This window comes from Anser cygnoides, chromosome 1 (genome assembly GCF_040182565.1).
Source record: "Anser cygnoides isolate HZ-2024a breed goose chromosome 1, Taihu_goose_T2T_genome, whole genome shotgun sequence".
Taxonomy (NCBI): Eukaryota; Metazoa; Chordata; class Aves; order Anseriformes; family Anatidae; genus Anser; species Anser cygnoides.
Genome location: NC_089873.1, coordinates 72510392 through 72529299, shown reverse-complemented (window position 1 = coordinate 72529299; position 18908 = coordinate 72510392). Strand labels below are relative to the sequence as shown.

Genomic DNA, 18908 nt, shown 5'->3' with positions numbered 1-18908 from the left:
AGGGCTCCTGGCTTACATCAAGCATCAGTGCCTCTGAGCAATAGGGGAACCAGGCAGCAGCAAGGACAGCACTGCAGGAATATCGAGCAGGACTCACTCAAAGCTGCTGTGCAGCACTTTGCACTTTCAGTGCACTTCACACGTTAACTGGCATGACACCTCTGTGCTTTTTGGTACTGTAGCTTTCCAAACAAAGAAATAAGACAGAAGGAGAGGACCTTTAAAAAGTCTCATTCACAGAGCCTGGGAGAAGGATCTGAATCTAATCATACGCCTTTCTTCCAGACTGTGTTGCCTTTGCACAGAAATGAAGAGAGAAACACATGCTCATGCCTCTGTCTTGTTTCACATGCACCAGTGTATGCAGAACAACATGTTATGCTTTATGGGTATCATGGAAGAATTTATTTAATTAATAACAAAAAAGAGAGCTTCAGTTCCAAAAGAGCTAGTTGGTAGCAGACATTCGAGTCTTCTGAGATTTTCCAGAGTTGTTTTCCCAGTAAAGGCTCAAGCATTGTCCTATAGTTGGAGCCAGGCTGCCTGATGCTGCCAGCATGAGGGTGCATCTGTCCCTGGGTGTTCAGAGATGAGCTGCAGATTTGCATGCGCTGGCCACTTTGCTGTTTGCCCAACTGTGCTAAGTAGCTTTGGGCGTGGGAGTGAGAACAATTCTATCTGCCCTCCAGAAAGCAGGGATAAAGGAGAGGTCTGTCTTTACCCCCTTCTCGCCTCCTCATTCTGCCTGCCAGGCAGCCAGGCGTAGAGGATGGAGGGCTGAAGTGGAACAAGAAGATAAACGAAACTCACTGCAAGTGCTGTTTCCATCATGCAGGCTCTACTGTGGCCGTGTCCTCATATTGAAACTAAAACGTAACAGCAGCTCTCAGTTACACTGTACATGACATCTTGCACTGGATTTGCGTCTTCAGATTGTTCCAAATGAGTCAAGGTGAAAACAGCCTACAGTACGTTGCACTTCACGTTTCAGACGTATCTGCTACGTGTGTTGTACATAGCAACTCATACCATAAAATACATACCTTCTTTTCCAAAGGAAAGGAGTTGCTAAACATGAGTGCATCGCAAGGTTCAAGGTCAGCCACATCTTTTTAAAAAACAAAGTTGTAACCCCACCAGGAGTCTGTGGCCTGTTGCAAATATTGCTGGCTGACACTGCAGTTTTGTGTGCCAAAGGCTGGTCCAGGTGGTCAGAGCACTGCGTTCCAGCCTCAAAGCCTGACCATGCTTAAGTTTCCTGAGGGGCTCACTGTAAAACAGGAGTGAAGCCTTTAGAGACCATCAACTTAAACTCCTCTTCAACACACCAGTACATTCTGGTGTGTGTGTGTGCATGTGAAGTGCTGTGTGTGTGTGCGTGCGTGCATAAATGCTTGAACATATGTAAACAATTTTACTGCCTACTCGAAGAAGAAGGTGTAAATTAGCCCCTCTTCTTTGTACTTGTTTTTGCTCTCCAAGAATGTAAAGGAACAGAGATTTCTTCTGCAGTCCAGATGGTTATCAGCCTGTGCCCCTGGAGTGTGAGAATTGATCACTCTTGGCATTTATAAGCTGGCTGATATAACAGGTGTTAGAAGCAGGACTTCAGGTGAGGAACAAGCAACAGAAGTAGATCATCTACTAAGACACCAGTAGACTACTAAGTGCTCCAGCCTGCAGCATTAGAAAGGGGACCAGGAATTTAGCTCCCTGTTTAATGCATATGAAGCTATCAAATCATAAGCACATCTGTAAATTACTGTAGTTTACTATACTGGTGATAGTGCTTGGAAGCTGATGGAAGACAAACAAGAAACTATGCTGGGATCTCTCAGAGACAGATTTTGACAGTTTACGTGGCTCTTTTTAATCTGCTTTCAGTTGGTGAGTTCAAGAACTTTTCGTTAGTGTTTATTTTTACACAAAGAGGGAGACTGAGGTTGGGAACGCTTGCCAGATTTGAACTAGTAGAGCAGTGGCAGAGATGGGAGCAGTGCCAGGTTGACTCCCAAGGCAAAATTCACCCTCTGCAGTCCATGGCCACGCTGGCTACCGAGGGGGCAGGCTGGCAGAGAGGCAGAGTCCGCTGTGCCTGATCAGCACCTACTGAAAGCAGCAAAGCCTTCCCGCTGATTTCAACAGTCAGTCCAGCAGGCAAAACCCCGTCCTCATTTTGTAGCACAGCACTCTCTTTGCTCACTTTATTCTGCTTGGTAAATATCTTTGTTAGTTCAAGACAATGCTGTTAGCTTTCACAGAGGAGAAAACTGGAGAGATAAAAGAGCCCATTTTCCTCCACCGTGGGTATGACAATAAAAGAGAAGATGGAGAGGGAAAAATAAAAAACAGCATCCAAAAAAGAAAAAATTGTATAAGCAGGATTAGTTTTCTTTCATGGAGAGTATAGAAAAGCATTTTCAGGACCTACTGATAGCCATTTATGCTGTGCTGTAAAATCTGTTCAGCTGCAAAGCCAACCCTCTCATGCCCTTGTTTTCACAATACCAACAGCTTCTTTTTAAGAAAGGGCAAAGAAGGTGGTATGCAAGTTTAGCAAATGCAGTACTGCACATGAAAGAATTTACGAAAGGCAGTTTCTGAAGCACTTTCAGCAGCGCTGGTGTGCACCCTGAGGAAAGCCTCCTGTGACTGAACTGATTCAGCCTCACAAAGCAAATGGGCATGCGGTGGGGACAGGCAACTACAGAGGGCTTTGTGGAGAAACCAACTTGCCAGGAAGGTGACATGGCAGGGAGAGAAGGAAATGAGAGAAGTGGCAATCCATCCAGGGAAAAGCAGATAACATATTTTATAGTACTTCATATCTTCAAAACACAATGCAAGCATTGAATTATGGTATCACCCCATGGGTGGAGAGATATAGCTCCTCCACCCCCTCACTTTAGTGCTAGCCAAACTGAATTAGAAAGGCTGCATGCTCATTTTTGGTAACCAGAAGCCAGGTGGTCCTAGGACATAATGCTTTTTGGCTTCTTTTTTTTTTTTTTTTTTTTTTCCCCATGAAGACTCTGTCTCCCCTTCTCACAAACTACAGAGATGCTGCTGAAACCCAGCAGAGACCTGATGGGCACTGTGAAGTGTTGTATCTTCTTTCGGAGTTGCCAGCACAGCACACCTGGCTCGGACTAGCCTCTGTAGGCTGTTTGGTGTCTAGCGCTGATCAGTCGAAGCTCTGTTAGACATGGTACTTTTAAATTAATTGAACGAATGCAAAAGTACACTGTCAACCAGCACATAGGAAGTCAGGATTAATGTTTGTACAGGGAGTGATTTATTTATTACGTTGTTATCAGTAAGGGAACATGCAGATCATGTGAAGTTATCGTACAGCTCTGCTCATTGCAGCCTGATTTTCCCAGCAATGTTTTGTTTCTTGCCTCATCTTGTGAAGAGCGCATCAAAACTCCAGCTAGATTTCCACATTACAGCATTCCTTTAGGCAACTTACTGCTTGCATGGCATGGCAAAGGGGGAAGATAGAGGCAGAAGCCATGCACGAGCATTTCACGCTCTTCCCAGATGTTTTTTATACCTTTCACAAGTTGTGCTCTGGCTGCATTGCATTTAACTTCTTTCTGCTTTACCTAGCTGCAGTCAATGTGCATCCTACCCAGCAGTAGACTGGGATCTGCAGTGTGTTTTCTGCAGGTATAAGTTTGGCATTTTAGATGACATTTTGTATGTCTCTGAGCAGACCTACACCTGACTGCACTCCCTTCGAAAAGAAAGGACCTACAGAAAACTCTGACCTCAGCAATCAGATCCCAATTCAATATGAGGGGAGAGAATTTAAGTCCTTCATAAATAAGTAAATGCTACTTTTTATGTCTGTGTGGCACTGTGCTACAGGGGTAGTTGGAAGCTGATGGAAACTCTTGCAGCTGCAATGAAGACATCCCTTCCTCAGGTCGGCCTTGACCCTTTTTCAGGCTCAATCTCCATGCCTGCTTCAGCTCAGATTCAGTTCTTTGTGCAGCTGTGGTGCTGGGACTTTCCAAAGCCTCTGTCTGGGAATCTGGCATAGCAGCAGAATGCAATTCACTCTTGCTAAAACAGAAAACAGGGTTGCCTATCTGTTAAAACAGTTAAAAAAAAAAAAGGCAAAACAAAACAGTAAAACAGTACAAATCTCCCAGATTTCTTTTAGGACTCAGTAAGATGAGGGTAATCAGATTTCATAGAGTGGTGTGCCAGGAAGGAAATTTCTTCCCATGTGCAGCATACAATCAGCCAGGTGCAATATGAGGAAGGGAGGTTCATCTTCCTCTGAAGCATAAGGTATTAGCCCCTGCCAGAGGCTGTGTACCAGAGATCTGATCAGATATGGCAAATTTTATGTTCCTATGCACAGTGTGAAGCTTTCATTTCTACGCAACACATTGTAACAAGTTAAACAATGAGTCATCTCACGAGTGGAAAAGGAAAGAAAGCTTTTATCTCCCAGTGGATTGGAGATAATCTGTCTACCTAGGTATAAACAGCTCTTCACTGTGATGTCTTCTCTCCAGGAGAAGGAAGCTGGTTTTATTCTGACTGTAAAACAGATCTTGAATTGTCACACCTCCCATATCTCTCTGCCTGGGCCCAATGAATGTGGCTGGCAAGAGATCTTTGACTTTCATGGTAACTTGGTTGGGCCCCTGTGGCTAAACTCCAGGCTGTATGTGCTGCATGGGCTGTTTGGGGGAAATGGAGTGCTGGACTCTCCTTGGAGGCCCGGAAAATCTATGCCCAATGCAACACACCTGCTACTTTACAATAATGCGCCGTACCGCCTTCATATGATCAGAGCTGCACTGGTGGTACCTTACTGCTGTACAGGAGACACAGTATGAAGCAGTACTAAAGGTGCCAGAGCCTCAGCACTTACTTTCCTCTCCAGTATGGGAATAGGAGTTACTAGCCTAACTGCATCTGCAGGAGGGGTGTGCCGGTCTGAAGGCACCTCTCTAAACAATACCCACTTACACATACACTGTTAGAGAGGCTATGTGCAGCAGCCATTCTTTACAGTCCACACCCACCTACAGGGAAGTACAGAGGTCTCTTGCATCTGACTGCTCTTTGTTATGCTTGATCTGTTGCTTTATGAGGGGCGTGAAGAGAGGACACTCCTCTCTTCTAGGAGAGGACACACACAAAGGATGGATGGAGCCAACAGCTTAGTCTCCTGCCTGCTCTGCACCTTAGAAGGAGCAGGTGGGGGACAATTCCATCTCACAGTGGGCACTTGGAATTAAGTAATATCCTATAAGCTTTGGGGGATGCTGAGGCAGTTCTTGTTTTTCTGAATGTCTAAAATAAACCACGATGCCTAAGCTAATGAAGTGTTGCACAGTCCAGTGCTTAGTGTAATCCTACATTACCATGGCATCCCTCTCCCACACCTTGCTCAGAGACTTTGCATGTTAGGGTGTGGGGAGAAATGGGGTTTCACTGGTATTTGCCTATATTCCCATGCGTTGTCTCAATTTTGTAACACAATCACGGTCTCTTCCTGCCACAGGTTTGCAGCCCGTTTACTGGAGCAGGGATGATGTGGCACAGTGGCTCAGATGGGCAGAGAAGGAGTTTTCCTTGAGGCCGATTGAGAGCAACACTTTTGAGATGAATGGCAAGGCTCTGCTGCTCCTGACCAAAGAGGACTTTCGATACAGGTCTCCTCATTCAGGTGAGGATCTCTTACTGAAGCAATGACTGAAAAGAAAGAAGAAGCTGGAACAGAATCTGGAGAGGGACAGAGGAGGATACAGTCATATTTGTTAGGGTGGACTGGGCCAGGGAGGAGAGAAGGGACAGAGCTGCTTGCTTGAATGAGGCAAGGACAAAAAGAACAATGTGGGAGAGAAATCCAGATACACCTGAGTTGTAGGCAATTTTGAATGCAACTCTAAAACAAAACAATGCAACCTGTTTCTCATTAAAACTCCCTGCAGAACTCCACAGAAAGCAAGCTTCTCTGGCAGCACTTCATGACTTCCCCATAAAGGGTTATCTTTTCACAGACCCAACTACAGCAGTAAGTTAATCAAGTGCTCCAGCCTCTTAAGAAGCTGGTATTAGCATTCTGCCTCACAGTTGGCTTGGCTGATGTGCTGCTAAAAGTGACTGCAAAACTTATCCCTGGGGGACCTTTCCTCTATTTTACAGCCCCTGTGGGCTTTACTTTACTTCACCATATTCTCTCACGTGCTGGAGTCTGGCCCAAGGCAGAACACAGACAGGTGTGTGAATCAATCAGCTTATTGCTCAAATTATGTCTTCATTTATTCACAAAGAAGATTTAGAAATGTGTTATGTGGACTGCCTGTATTTATATCCCCTGTGGTCTGTCTGCTCCAGCTTTACAGTCAGAGTAAGCCTCCGCCCTCCTTTGTCAGGGATGTTTAACTGAAAAAGAGTTGTGAGCTTTTCTTACGACCATACAAGGTACTCCTGTTAAATAAAAAGGTTTGTAATTCAATCACTGTAGGTTATTGAAGAATTTGGACCAAATGGTTGCAGAACTGCTGTTATGAGGCTTCCAGCACAAGGCTCACTCAGCACAGAAGTACAGCTGGCGCTGCTTGGCTCTCGCTGATAAACAAGCAGTGGCACTAATTCTGCGTCAAGCTGCTTAGTGACTCCCTCAAACGCACCACTGCAACCATCCTCCTGCAGAATCTGCCTCCCAAACTATAGCTTACATTGATTCTGTACAAAGTTTTCAAGGCATGTGCTTTAAATGAGGACTAAATTTATATGGAAGGAGATGCCAAACATACATGTCTATCACCACTATAATACATTAGTGAAAACTGATGCCTGGAAACATTCTCTGTTTAATATTGGTACACCATTTTGAATCATTTCATTATAAAATAACCCAGCCTTAAGACAAAAGGAGTATTGAAAGTGAGTAAGGACGGTAGAGGACAGCTTTGTGTGTATCTTGTTTGCTACTCCTCTTATCATCCCAGTGCCTTGCTGCCTACAAGTTATGCCTCTACTCTTCCCTTTATGTGCTGTGATGGCTCTTGAAATGAGTAGGATTAAAATGTTTGTAGGCTAGAGATAGAGCATTCCAAGAAAAGAGCCTCTGGCTTTTAAATACACTCAGTGCAGAAGGTTAAACTCTTGTTTACCTAAATTCGGGTTTAAATGGCCTCCACCCTCTCCTTTTCTCTGCTCTTTTTCTCCAGATATTCCCTACTGATAATAAGCATTTTAGAGGATATCTCAGTAAGTCCCTAAAAATGTGAGTGACTATAGGTAAAGGGAGGTTACCTAAACATTTCCCAGAAACAAACTACACGTTACTTATGAAGTCGAAGAAAAACTATGAAATAATGCTTGCCATAGAGCTTTAAGTTTTTCAGGAGTGTAGGTACATAAAAGCTGTATCCATTCCACTCATGGTTAAACCAGTAGAACAGCATCCACTCCCCCCAGTGGTCCTAGCAATAAAGTGGGCTCACAGCCCCACAGCTGTTCTCCTGTTTAGTGCTGGCGAGGGAAAGGGAGAGAGCAGAGGAGGGAGAGAGTGGGAAGAGACTTCTCACTTTTGTAGCTAGTACAATTGCATCTTTGTGGTGCATAAATATAACTGTTTTATTAGGTAGAAAAAGACTGCCAGTTTTGTGAACATTTTCACTGATCTGTCGGGCCAAATTGAAAGAGGTACAAATTTGCTACCTTATTGCTTGGAGTGTTACAGCACTAGTTACGATTATGCCACTATTGCATTCAAAGATGCAAATTATGTGATAAAATCACTTTTTAGACTTTTATGTACTAAACATGGAAATGGTAACTGGATTCTTGAGGCTTTGTTTTTAATTAGATATTCAGGTATTACTATCACCTCTTTAAAATGCCCTAAAGTCACTGCTGAGACAGTAAAAGCAGCCAAGGTGCTAAAAATAGAGGAAGCTGAACTGTGGAAAGCAGGATAGCTTTAACTATTTCATGCTAAGACACCAAACTTCTCCACAAGTAGAACATTGGCAGTTTGTAGAGAAAACAACTGAATGGCACACAGCTTACAGTCTCATAGGAACAATTACTAACCCCACACACACTTGAGAAAACTTTCCTAGAAAATCCAAGGTTTCCTAGTTGAAACTTCACAGAGTTCCTTTTCAGATAATATGCTTCTGCTGTAACCTAGTCCTCTATAGTATGAGGTATGAAAAACAGAGGAGAGGAGGCAGAATTAAAAGCTGGGAGACTTCCTACCCTGTGTACCTTTTTACTTTGAAATGTGCAATCAGTTACATTACACAAAACATGTAAGTACCTAGGTATATCATATAGATGTTGCTGAAGGGAGGGCATCAGTATGAGATGTAATACTTAAGAAGACACAAAGGAAGCAGTTAACACATTGGTCTCCTAGATAACTACAGCGAAGTGTTCCTCTGAGGAAGGATATAACAATTCTGGAGACGGAATGGGGGGAAGAAGCAACGAACAGTCTGCTTGCACCCCTAAAAGAAACAAGCATTTGGATTAAGTCATGTCAGCTTGGTGTAGTAGAATTTACTGCAGACACTTTTGTGGAAGAGTGATACAATAGCAACTAGCAGACTGTATTTGCCCATCCAGAGCACCAAGTCCTCTGCATTAAGCTCCTTAGTATGCATCATATCCCTCTTCTAATATTGCCTGTTGCAGTGAGCCCTATACAGAGTCTAGTATCAAGAAATAAATAGTTTTGGGACCCCATTTGGGCTTTCGAGAAGTCCGTCCTGGGACACCAAGAATGATGTACAGAAGTTCCTAAGGCAGCTGTAGCAGTCAAGTATCTGCAGAAGTTGTCACCACAGCAAGGGAGTTCAGGATAGTTAAATCTCTTCAAGTCTCTGAGTTCACCCCAAAGTAACTTATCTCCTAGATTGGAGTAGCCAGTAGCGCACTGCCTCAGCACTTGAGGCAACAGTGTTGCGTGGAGAGGCTTTACAAAATCTTCTTCCTCCTTGCCTCATGAAGCCTAAATCGGTCAGTAATTAGGGAAAAACACTGCATTTGCTCCCAGCAACTCACTGCATAGTCATGGGTTCTGTATTTAAGAATTATGTGTCCTGAGGTGTCTTAGCTAAAAAACTGAGGCTGTGATGAGAGAAGGTGGGACACTGAATTGACTGCTGCTTGTAAAGGTTTTGAAATCCCAGACAGGCAATTATGTAGCCTGAAAAGGCCCTGTATTGGGATTATAAGAGACACTTCTCATTCTCCCATTCTTCCACAGTCATACGCAGAGGTGTGACACGTGGCTTTTCTTTTTCTTTTTTTCCTTTCAGGGAAGAATGTTGCAAAACAGCCAACTGCAGGATTTTACTTCAGGCATGTTTGCATCTGAAAATAGCACCCAGGAGCCATGAATTCATACATCAGATGGCTAAATGAGTCTTCTCAGCAGTATGTAGGTGTTCATTTCCTTTTTCCTGCTGTTTGTCTTTCAGGCGATGTTCTGTATGAACTCCTTCAGAATATCCTGAAGCAAAGGAAAGCTCGTATGCTGTTCCCACCTTTTTTCCACCCTGGGAACTCAATCCATGCTCAGCCAGAGGTCCTATTACACCAGAACCATGATGAAGGTAACTGTCTCATTCTTATGGGAGCTATTATTATGGAGGCCACTTGAGTAAGGCTGTGAGGAATGATGTCATTTTCTTGCTCCAAAGTTACTTAAATAAAGTTACTCTCCTCCCTTTGTCTTGATAGCTGTTAACAGTCACCTGGTCTAGGGAGTCAACTATCTATTCTCCATTTATTTTCTATTATTAGGTCCTGCTTCCAAAGCCTGCTTAAAAACTATGCCAAATGTAGTTTAAAAAAACATGCCAGAAAGTTTTATTGACCCTGTTGATTCATTTCTCCTCATTCTCAGTTGGGTAGAAAAGGTGCATCATGGACTTTTAGTATCCTGTAGATGCAACTAGATGCAATTGTTTGCAGAGTAGGAGAAAAGGCAAACTCAGAGAGGAACGTCTAACTCAAAGTTTACTTCAGATGACAATCTGTCAGCGCATTATTCCTGGCACTGAGCCCATCTTGTTGCTCAGCTTTTGAAATGGTTGAACAATTCATTTTGAGAAAAGTTTTTTTTTTTTTTTTTTTTTTTTCTGCAGGTTTTCTCTCATTTTTACCATCGGAAGTATTTGCTTAGTTTATTAGTTAGCCTTCTAGTAGTGTCCACACATACCGTGGTGGTGAACACACCACACATACAGGTGGTGAAGAAAGAATAGATATGTGTTTGTGGCATTGCAGATTTGGGCTTCCATTATTCAGTATCAGCAGAGATCAAAATATAAGCGTGTTTCCTTTAATGGAAATTTTAGTTTTTATTTTCTGGAAGTAAACATACTAAAGAACTTTCTGGTTATCTCCAAACCTCGAAAAATATAAAGCCTGAGCTTTTCAAGAGGTCCTTTCAATGAAAACACCAAATAGATTTCTTTTTTTAATTAGAAAAAAAATAGGAAAAATAAGTGTTTTTCCTTTTTTTAAATAAGGAGAATGAAAAAACAGAATTGGGCTAGGGTATCTCCCTAGTCTCTGCTCACTGGAGAAAAGATAAACAAATTGTCTCAGAATTCAACATGGGATTGCAAAACAAGATTCAGGGGCACTGTACAAGGAGCCTGTAGCCAGCCTAATTAAGCCAGAATCAAAGGGCACCAGCAAAACTTTGAGACTAAGCCAAGAGCAGGAAAGGAGCAGGTGGGATCAGGATACTCCAAAGCATTTCCACAAAGCTGTGTAAATATTTCAGATTAGAAGAGGGTGCTGCAGGTTAGGATGAGATTGAATTGGCAAAGCTGCGCAGGAGAAAGTTGCCTAATGTTTCAAGATAGGCATTTTGCAGCAGCCATTATAAAAACCTCTATTTTTTTCCTGAAGCTTGACATTCACCCATAGTTTTCCCTTTTTAAATTTCAAACAGAAATACAGGCTGCCCTCTCAGACACCCATGCATTAAAGATACAGAGCAGCTGAACAAAAGTGTTGAGTTTCAAACTAGAAAACCCAGAGGATTTCTGGGATGTTGAGTTGGTCTTTCACATGTCACTTAAAACATAAGCCCTTTGAATTCTAGTCCAACTTCTGACAGAGTACAGGATGCTTAAGAAACCATTCTCATTTCTCCTTCACGATATTCTCCTTTGTGACTGCTAATAGTACCACTGTATTTTTTGAGAGATATGTGCTGTTACTTAAAACTTTTCGTACAATAACAAAAAATAGTTTTTGTTTTGGTACAAGAGGAACTTCAAAACAAACAAAAAAGACTACAGCTTGCCTGCCACATCCTCTGACCAACCAGAAAATCTTTATGCCAAAAATGTATAGGCAGGTGAATTTATTTATGTACTTTGACATTCCTCTTTCTTCCTGTTCCACAAAGTCACTTGGGAGAAACTAGCACAATTAAGTTTACCATTTTCCCTCAAGGGAATGCAACTTAGTTTTTTTAAACAAAAAAAGAATAAATGTGAGAAGCAGAGCTTAACCCCGCCTAATTTACAAACTGAGCAGGGGGGTCAGGTGTTTGTTTGGCACAATTGGCTAAATTTGGCTAAATTTCACAGATGATTTTTTAGAGTCTGTCCTTATTTCAGTGACCTTTTTCATTTTCCTCTTCTGGCTTTCTTGATAGATTATACAATACATTTATGATTCTGCTTCTAAATGTTTTAAGTTCATTAATCCAGAATCATCTGAGTCTGGATCAACATTTACATCTAATGGCTTTTTACTAACTTAAGCAAAGTGAGCTTGACTGAAACCAGTTGACCTTTGAGGATATCTCCAAGGTGCATTGGCATTGGCTTGGAATCTGCCTTCCAGGCATCAGTCTCTGGCCCTATACAGGGATGAGCAATGGAGAGTGAATTATCTGCATCTCCAGTGGTCTTTCTAATGCAGCACTGAGTCATTTGAAAGGTTGCCATACAGGAAGCTTACACTGTCATTCCCTGCACTTCTTTTATGGGTAAGCACAGAGTGCCAGTCTTTGGGACTGCCACTGCAGTGACTGTTCACATCCACAGTGCGTGCAGCCTCACCCGTCCCTGTATGGATTAGATAGGTTAGCAATTTTCCTGAGCGACGATTTCCCTTTCACAGATTTCCCTTCAAGAAAAGACTGTTGGTTGCTCAGAATGAAGAGCCAGACTGAGGAATGAATCTATTCCTGCAGGAAATGATATACCATATGTGCTCAACTCACAGTCATCAGATGTGTGAAGGAATGAATGTGATGAGGATTTTATTCTGTTCAGGGCCATTTGTGGCAATGGAACTGCTTGGAGCTGAGTTTGAGTTTGGGTTGTTTTGTGGCAAACAGCAACTTCAGCCATGAGGGGATTCTTTAGTTAAATATTTCAAAGTGAAGATCGTGGAGGGAAGGGAATGCTGGTGTGAATCCTTTTCTGGTTCTTCCTCTTGCCCTATCCTGGCTCAGGATCACCATGGTTTGGAATCAGACAGAGAGGTCTGCTTCTGTCTGGAGTTTGTCAGAGCCAACTAATGTTTGCAAAGAGCTCAGTGGAAAGCACAGCAAGACAATACTTTCTGCTTTCAGGATAGCCGCTCCCCACAGACACGTCACTTCAAATAAGTAGGACAAACAGTACAGTATTCTAGTATACACTTACAGGCCAGGAACGAGCACCGTGTATTTAAAAGTACAGTGACAGGAGCGGATAGTCTGCAGAATATAAGACACTGAGTACAACCTGGGGGGAAGGGTATGAATAGTTACTGCTTTCTTTCAGTTGTGGCAAAGAAATGAGACTTTAAGAAATGACTGTCAAAAGGTAGGTGCAGTCGTAGATTAATTCCTTTTCTTTGATCTTCACATCATTTTGGTTATAACATACTAGCTTGCCACATTGTATTTAAAGCTGTTTGTGTTTAGTCAAGAACAATACATGGCTCTGGAGTTTCTTTTCCTCCAGGTATTTCATTGTGAGTACCTTAAATAGCTCTACAAATGTATTTTTCTTGTCTGGGACCTCAAGCATGTGAAATAAGTATTTGGAAGCCATGTAGTATCCACCTGAAATTTTAGGTTTTCCTGGAGCCTTCAGTGTCCTTGTTTAGATGAGCAGTCTGTTGAGTAGGGGAAAAAAGTTGATATGAAGGCTGGTGCTGTGTCAATGCCTGGCACTGCATTTTCTCAGGACTAGAGCTTTTCCTGTTCATACCTTTCTCTAGGTACATGTTCATCCTGCTCCTGCTGCCTGCCTGGGTTCCAGGATGGCAGAAGCCCCTGGATTTTCTGTGCACCTCTACAGGGTCTTCAACGTGTATCACTGCCTTGGCAAGAAAGCAAGAGAATCGTTCTTTTACAGAGGATCAGAGCAAATGGAGTGAACAAACAGGCAGCCACAAATAGGCAGATACTTGTTTCAATTGTTGACATGTACCCAGCAGTTTCCTTCTGTTACCATCCAAGGCTTTCAACAAACAGCATTGAAATTTGATCTTTGTTTTTCAGATAAAAACCTGTTAGTCAGTGCTCCCTGGTGGTATTTTCCTCTCTGTCAGTAATTTCCCCAGTCAAAATTGATGGCCTTAGCTAAGGTGAAAGTGTGCACTGTTTATGCCAAGCATTTCATTTTGTGAGGGGATGATTAGTATCTAAAGACAGTTATCCAGAGACATGATTTATGCCCCCCTAGCTGTTAGGAATCACAGCCAAGGAAGTATGCCCATGCAAAAGTGACACTGGAAGTCCTCCTGCTGAAGAAATACAAGAGCTTATGTGGGACAAGGCAGCACAAGCTAACTACAGGAAGTTGAAAATATCCATATGAAGCTGTTAACACTGTTTTAAAATCAAGGCAGGGATAAAATTTAGCTAGTGTTTCATGAAGAGCTGCCTACCAGTGAATTTTCTTGGATAACCCAGTCCATATTTCAAACTAAGATTCTGTGCCTTGACCCAAGTCTCTAGCATCCCAAACGTATCACTCAGTATTTTCCAGGAGACATTTTTCCTTTTTATCTCCGTCCTCTACCTTGCAGTGCTCATTGTACAGTAACAGGAACCACACATAGAGATGTGAATGACAGGATAAAAGTTTCAAAGCAGTTGCACAGAAATACAGTTAGTATAGCTAGATCAGATCTTACTTTCTTCACAAGCGTTCGAGTCAGCTACTCAAAATGGGATTTCTCTTAACACATTTCCCCAGGAGCCACTCGTATGTGGTGGTGGAGGGAGATTGTTTTCATGGTACTGATTTTGTTCAGTATAGTAACAACTATCTACATTTATGTGGTATTTTTCAGGGGATCTGTAAGTCACACAAACAAAAACATTTTCCAGCTAACAGCAGTACCCAGTAAACCCAGCTAGCAGTTTAACAGTTAGATCCTACAGCTAGATCACAATATAGACTCTCTGTATTTTTTGGTTTTTTTTTTGTTTGTCTCCACAGATAGCTTTGTCCAGAGACCTTCAAGACCATCCACAGAAACAGTCCACCACAATACCCCAACCATTGAACTGTTGCATCGTTCTAGATCACCCATCACCAACAACCACCGTCCATCACCAGACCCCGATCAGTGGCCACTGAAGTCCCCTATGGACAACACTATCCGTCGCCTCTCCCCAGCTGACAGGGTGCCAGGGTCAAGGCATCAGCAAGAGAACAACCACCAGGAGTCCTATCCTCTCTCAGTGTCCCCAGTAGAGAACAACCACTGCCCGCCTCCTCCTGAGGTGCTCCAGAAGCCCTCGAGCCCTCGCCAGGAGAACACCAGGGTCATCCAGCTGATGCCCAGCCCTATCATGCATCCTTTGATACTGAACCCCAGGCACTCCGATTTCAAACCTCCAAGGTTGTCTGAGGATGGGCTGCACAGGGAGGTAAAGCCAATCAACTTGTCCCACCGAGAAGAGTTAGCTTACATGAACCACATCATGGTGTCTGTATCCCCTCCTGAGGACCATGCAATGCCAATAGGAAGAATAGCGGGTAAGTGACATTCTCTAGGCTACACCAAAGCTGACACTCTTCATTCATAACTTAACATACTGTGTTAATAGCTTCTCGTTTCCTTTTGCCACTCTGCGACCTCCCTCAGAAATTACTGGCATTCTGCAAGTTTCACCACATCTGTGGTTTAGGCAGTTAAGTATGATTAAACCAGTTTCATGGCAGGTAAGCAAAGATACAGTGACATTCTTGTGACCATGGAATGCATAATTAGTAACAGTGAAACACTTGTGTCCTGATGCTTAATGCCTCTTTACCCACTAGCAATCCATTTATTTCCCAAGATACCTATCTCCAAAGGCCTGTCCTACCAGGGTAATTTTCCAAGAGTTGCATTCACACTAGCGTCGAGCCCAATGGAAAGGCAAACACCTTCTGTCGGTTACCTTTGAGACAATAAAGTGTCAAGCCTGCTATGATAGAGATGGTGGGACTAGTGAAAGCACATCTCAGAGTCCTACTTTGTAGGCTTTCCTGTGCTTCTTACACTAGGATTGTCCCTTTTTACAGAAACAAGGTTGCCTTTGTCCCACGCAAACCACAGTCATTGTCTCACTTTTGTTATCGTAAATAACTGACATCACAGCAGCTGAATCAGGAAGCTGAGGTTACAGATTTTTTTTTTCGTACTTGAAAGGGAACTGTAAATAGATAGGGAGAGAGGGAAGGGGAATCCAACCACTTCAGAAATATGCTGAATGCCCCAATAACTAGTTTCTTTTGAGAGATGTAAATACATACCACACCCAAAAATGTTCCACGAATTTATGTCAGCAGCAAGCTAAAGTGATACCCAGTTCCTGTGGGGTATTACGTGTGTCCACAGAGGTATATGTCAAAATACCGTGTTCATTTCTGTACTTACATGCCTTAAAATTGTTCCAGATGCAATGCTGCCTAAGTTTCAATGAGGTAGATTTTCTATTTTTTAAAGACTTATCACATTATATCAAAAGGTACGTATCTCACCAGCTAGTCACACAACAAGCACAAAAAGGATCATGATCCTTTCACCTAAGAGAGAGATAAGTTATGGAAATTAATCTTTTGGCATTCTTGCTTGACTGACATTTGTGTCTCTCCTTTTGATTTTTATTACCCATACTAATCTCAGCAAGTTAAGAAATATACTTGATGTTATGGCAGAGAAGATACCCTACAGGTTTCATTACTGAAAATTTCCTTTCCTTGAAATAATATTGGAAAATCAGGTGGATTATTTGTTTGGTTTTTTTTTTTTTAGAAGGAAACATTCTCTAACAATGAAGCCTAGACTAGAAAGAATATAAGAAAAAATGTTTGTTTGTTTTATTGTTGTTTTTTATTTTCAAATTTAAACCCTGGAGTTTTCTTACATAATTAGGAATCTTTGGTTTCGGTGTACATTGTGCGCTGGGTACAATGTCACCAGCCCTGTAACTAGTACTCTCGCATCCACTCCAACCCTGTGTTGCTTGCAGGGCAGCAGTGCCTTATGCCATGGATATTTGGGCCTAACACGGTTGCTTAGCAAATATGTGTAGTAGTTTAAAGTGTTACACACAGCCTGAGCTGCTTCCACTTGCAGTTTAGTGGCTTTGCTTAGACCAACCAGTAGCATGTCTTAAATAACTGGTGAAGTATTTCAATACCAAAAGACCTGAGGCCTACTTGAGCGTTCATTTCCGATGAGAACAGTACTTTATGGCCAAAGGTAGAGGGGTTACTTATCTGGCAGCTGCTAACACCTTAGATTTCTACTGATAAATCTGTGTTCTTCCATCGCTACTCCATGCCCAATTAAATTGTAAACACCAACAAGCCTCAGTTGCTGTGAAGGCACAAGCTAGTGCTATTCTGGTTGGCTTCTCTTGGATTCTGAAGTGTAGCTGGATTCTATAAAAGGCTCACAGCCTATTTAAAGCTGGCCAAACCTGAATTACTACCAAAAATGTAAACAGCCCATTTTTCATACCTGAAGTCAACTTTATCTGTGCCGTTGAATTCAATGGCAGCATACTTAGGTCCCCTGGAAAGAAAGCACACACCTTTCTACCTGCTTCCCGCCATCTCATAGCCTACAATTTAGAGGTCTTGACATTAAATGATTTCATTGTATGAACATTTCTTTTGTATGTCAACATAAATCTTTTTTCAAGTGTCTTTATCTTTACTGACACTGCTATAGATAACATGGAGGCTTTTGACGAACCATGACTTGCCACTTTGATTTAAGAGAGACCATGAGAATTTCAGCACTGAGCTCTTACATTGTGAAGATACGTCAATATAGATGTATTGATGAAAAAAGCTTTTTAAAAATCACTGGCATTATTTCCATGTTATGCATGAGAAAGACTGATGGGTAGGGTAATGGAAACACTTACCAATAGTCCAGTTGCAGAGCTAAGTACTTATTTACTTACACTGGTGAGAAGGGAGCCTGGACTTTCTATTGGCTTAACCATTTGCATGCAGGTGATTGCCATGGGAGACAGTGATGAGAAGCAGCTACCGGGGAAGCCCCAGGGGCTGCTGACTAAAACATTGAGCTGAGCTCCAAAACGTGTTCTATTCCAAGATCAAATATGTTAAAATGTAGAAGGAATTCTCCCTGGACTTAAGATACCTCACAGCCTCATAAACCTGTTTACTTGTAGATAGAGACTGTTTTTAAATGCAGTATGCAATTATTTGGTGCTGAGGAAGAAAACAATGTTTTTGCTTGGTGCTATCTATGAATACTATGTTTTGAGAAAGTCAATCAATAAAGCTCCAGACTTCCTGTCAGACAAAATAATGACCTCTACAACAGGTTGGTTAATCTTTCCTACCTTTTTATGTAATATCATTTCTCAAAATACTAATTTTACCAGTAAAGTACTTTCTCTTTTACAGCAAAGAATTTAAAATTGAAGACCTTATTTTCTTTTGCTCTATGGCCATTTTACACTTTTCTAGCAAGTAAGAGATATAGAGTATCTTTATGTTACTCATTAAGGTTCCATTTATTATTCATTTGTGGCTAGAGTTGATTTTAAAAAACATGTTTAGCTATCTTATCAACACAATATGCACAAGTCCTTTCTGTAACTTTGTCAGAACTAGAGGACATTGGATTGGGATAATCCAAAGGCAGACTTGTATACCCTTTAAATAACACTAGCCAAGATTTAAGCTAACTCACTCAGGCATCAATAGTCATCTAGTTATGACATCATTTAAAAATACTAAAAGTACCTAAGAAAGGGAGTTTAGCAAAACTGTGTAACAGACAATTTTCCCACTGGAACTTCTAATTGAAAGCAACAACAGTGTTGGTAGACAGCCCCTAACTTGAACTCTAGCAAGCAGGCTCTCTGTCTGGCTGACTAAAAAAAAACCAGTATATCTTGGTTCCCCCAAAATCATCTCAAAGAATTCTACCCCATGGAAAAACACCTCCCTCTCTCTCTCTCTCTCTCTCTCTCTCTCTTTTTTTTTTTTTTTTTTAAGCTCAGTTGCAGTTTTGATCAAGATTGGTGCTTGAAATTAGCTTTTCTGCAGAATGGAAATTCCACTCCCCATACACCTCTAACTGGGAGGGTTTTGCTGTCAAACATTTTAGGACTTTGATATCTCATAAAAGGTACTTCCCCAAGGTACAAGGATAGGCAAGGGTTGTTGCGTTGGCAGGCTTCCTGAGCGCAGCGTGACTGAGGCATGCACAGCACCCGTGGTAGAGCCATAGCCACCAGAAACTGTCCTTGCAGCCATGCTGAAGTTCTGCACCCATTGCTTTTCTTGGAAGCGCTGTTGTTGACTCCAACTAGGGCTGATTTTAACCACAAAACTATGTGTAGGTGTCAAAAATGTCCATTTTCCAGTAGCAAGGTCCACTTTAGCTTACTAGCACGAAGGAAAATG

At 42.1% G+C, this 18908-nt stretch overlaps 1 protein-coding gene across 4 annotated transcripts in view; it reads left to right on the top strand.

Moving 5' to 3' along the window:
* The window catches only part of ETV6 (ETS variant transcription factor 6), a 146106-nt gene that overhangs the window by 99912 nt on the left and 27286 nt on the right, over positions 1-18908 (top strand). For all 4 annotated transcript variants that reach the window (XM_048053632.2, XM_048053630.2, XM_048053629.2 and 1 more), the window contains 3 exons: positions 5531-5695; positions 9468-9602; positions 14460-15002. In XM_048053632.2, coding sequence (XP_047909589.1) covers positions 5632-5695; positions 9468-9602; positions 14460-15002 — 742 coding nt within the window. In that variant the 5' untranslated portion in view covers positions 5531-5631. The remainder of the gene's footprint in view (positions 1-5530; positions 5696-9467; positions 9603-14459; positions 15003-18908) is intronic.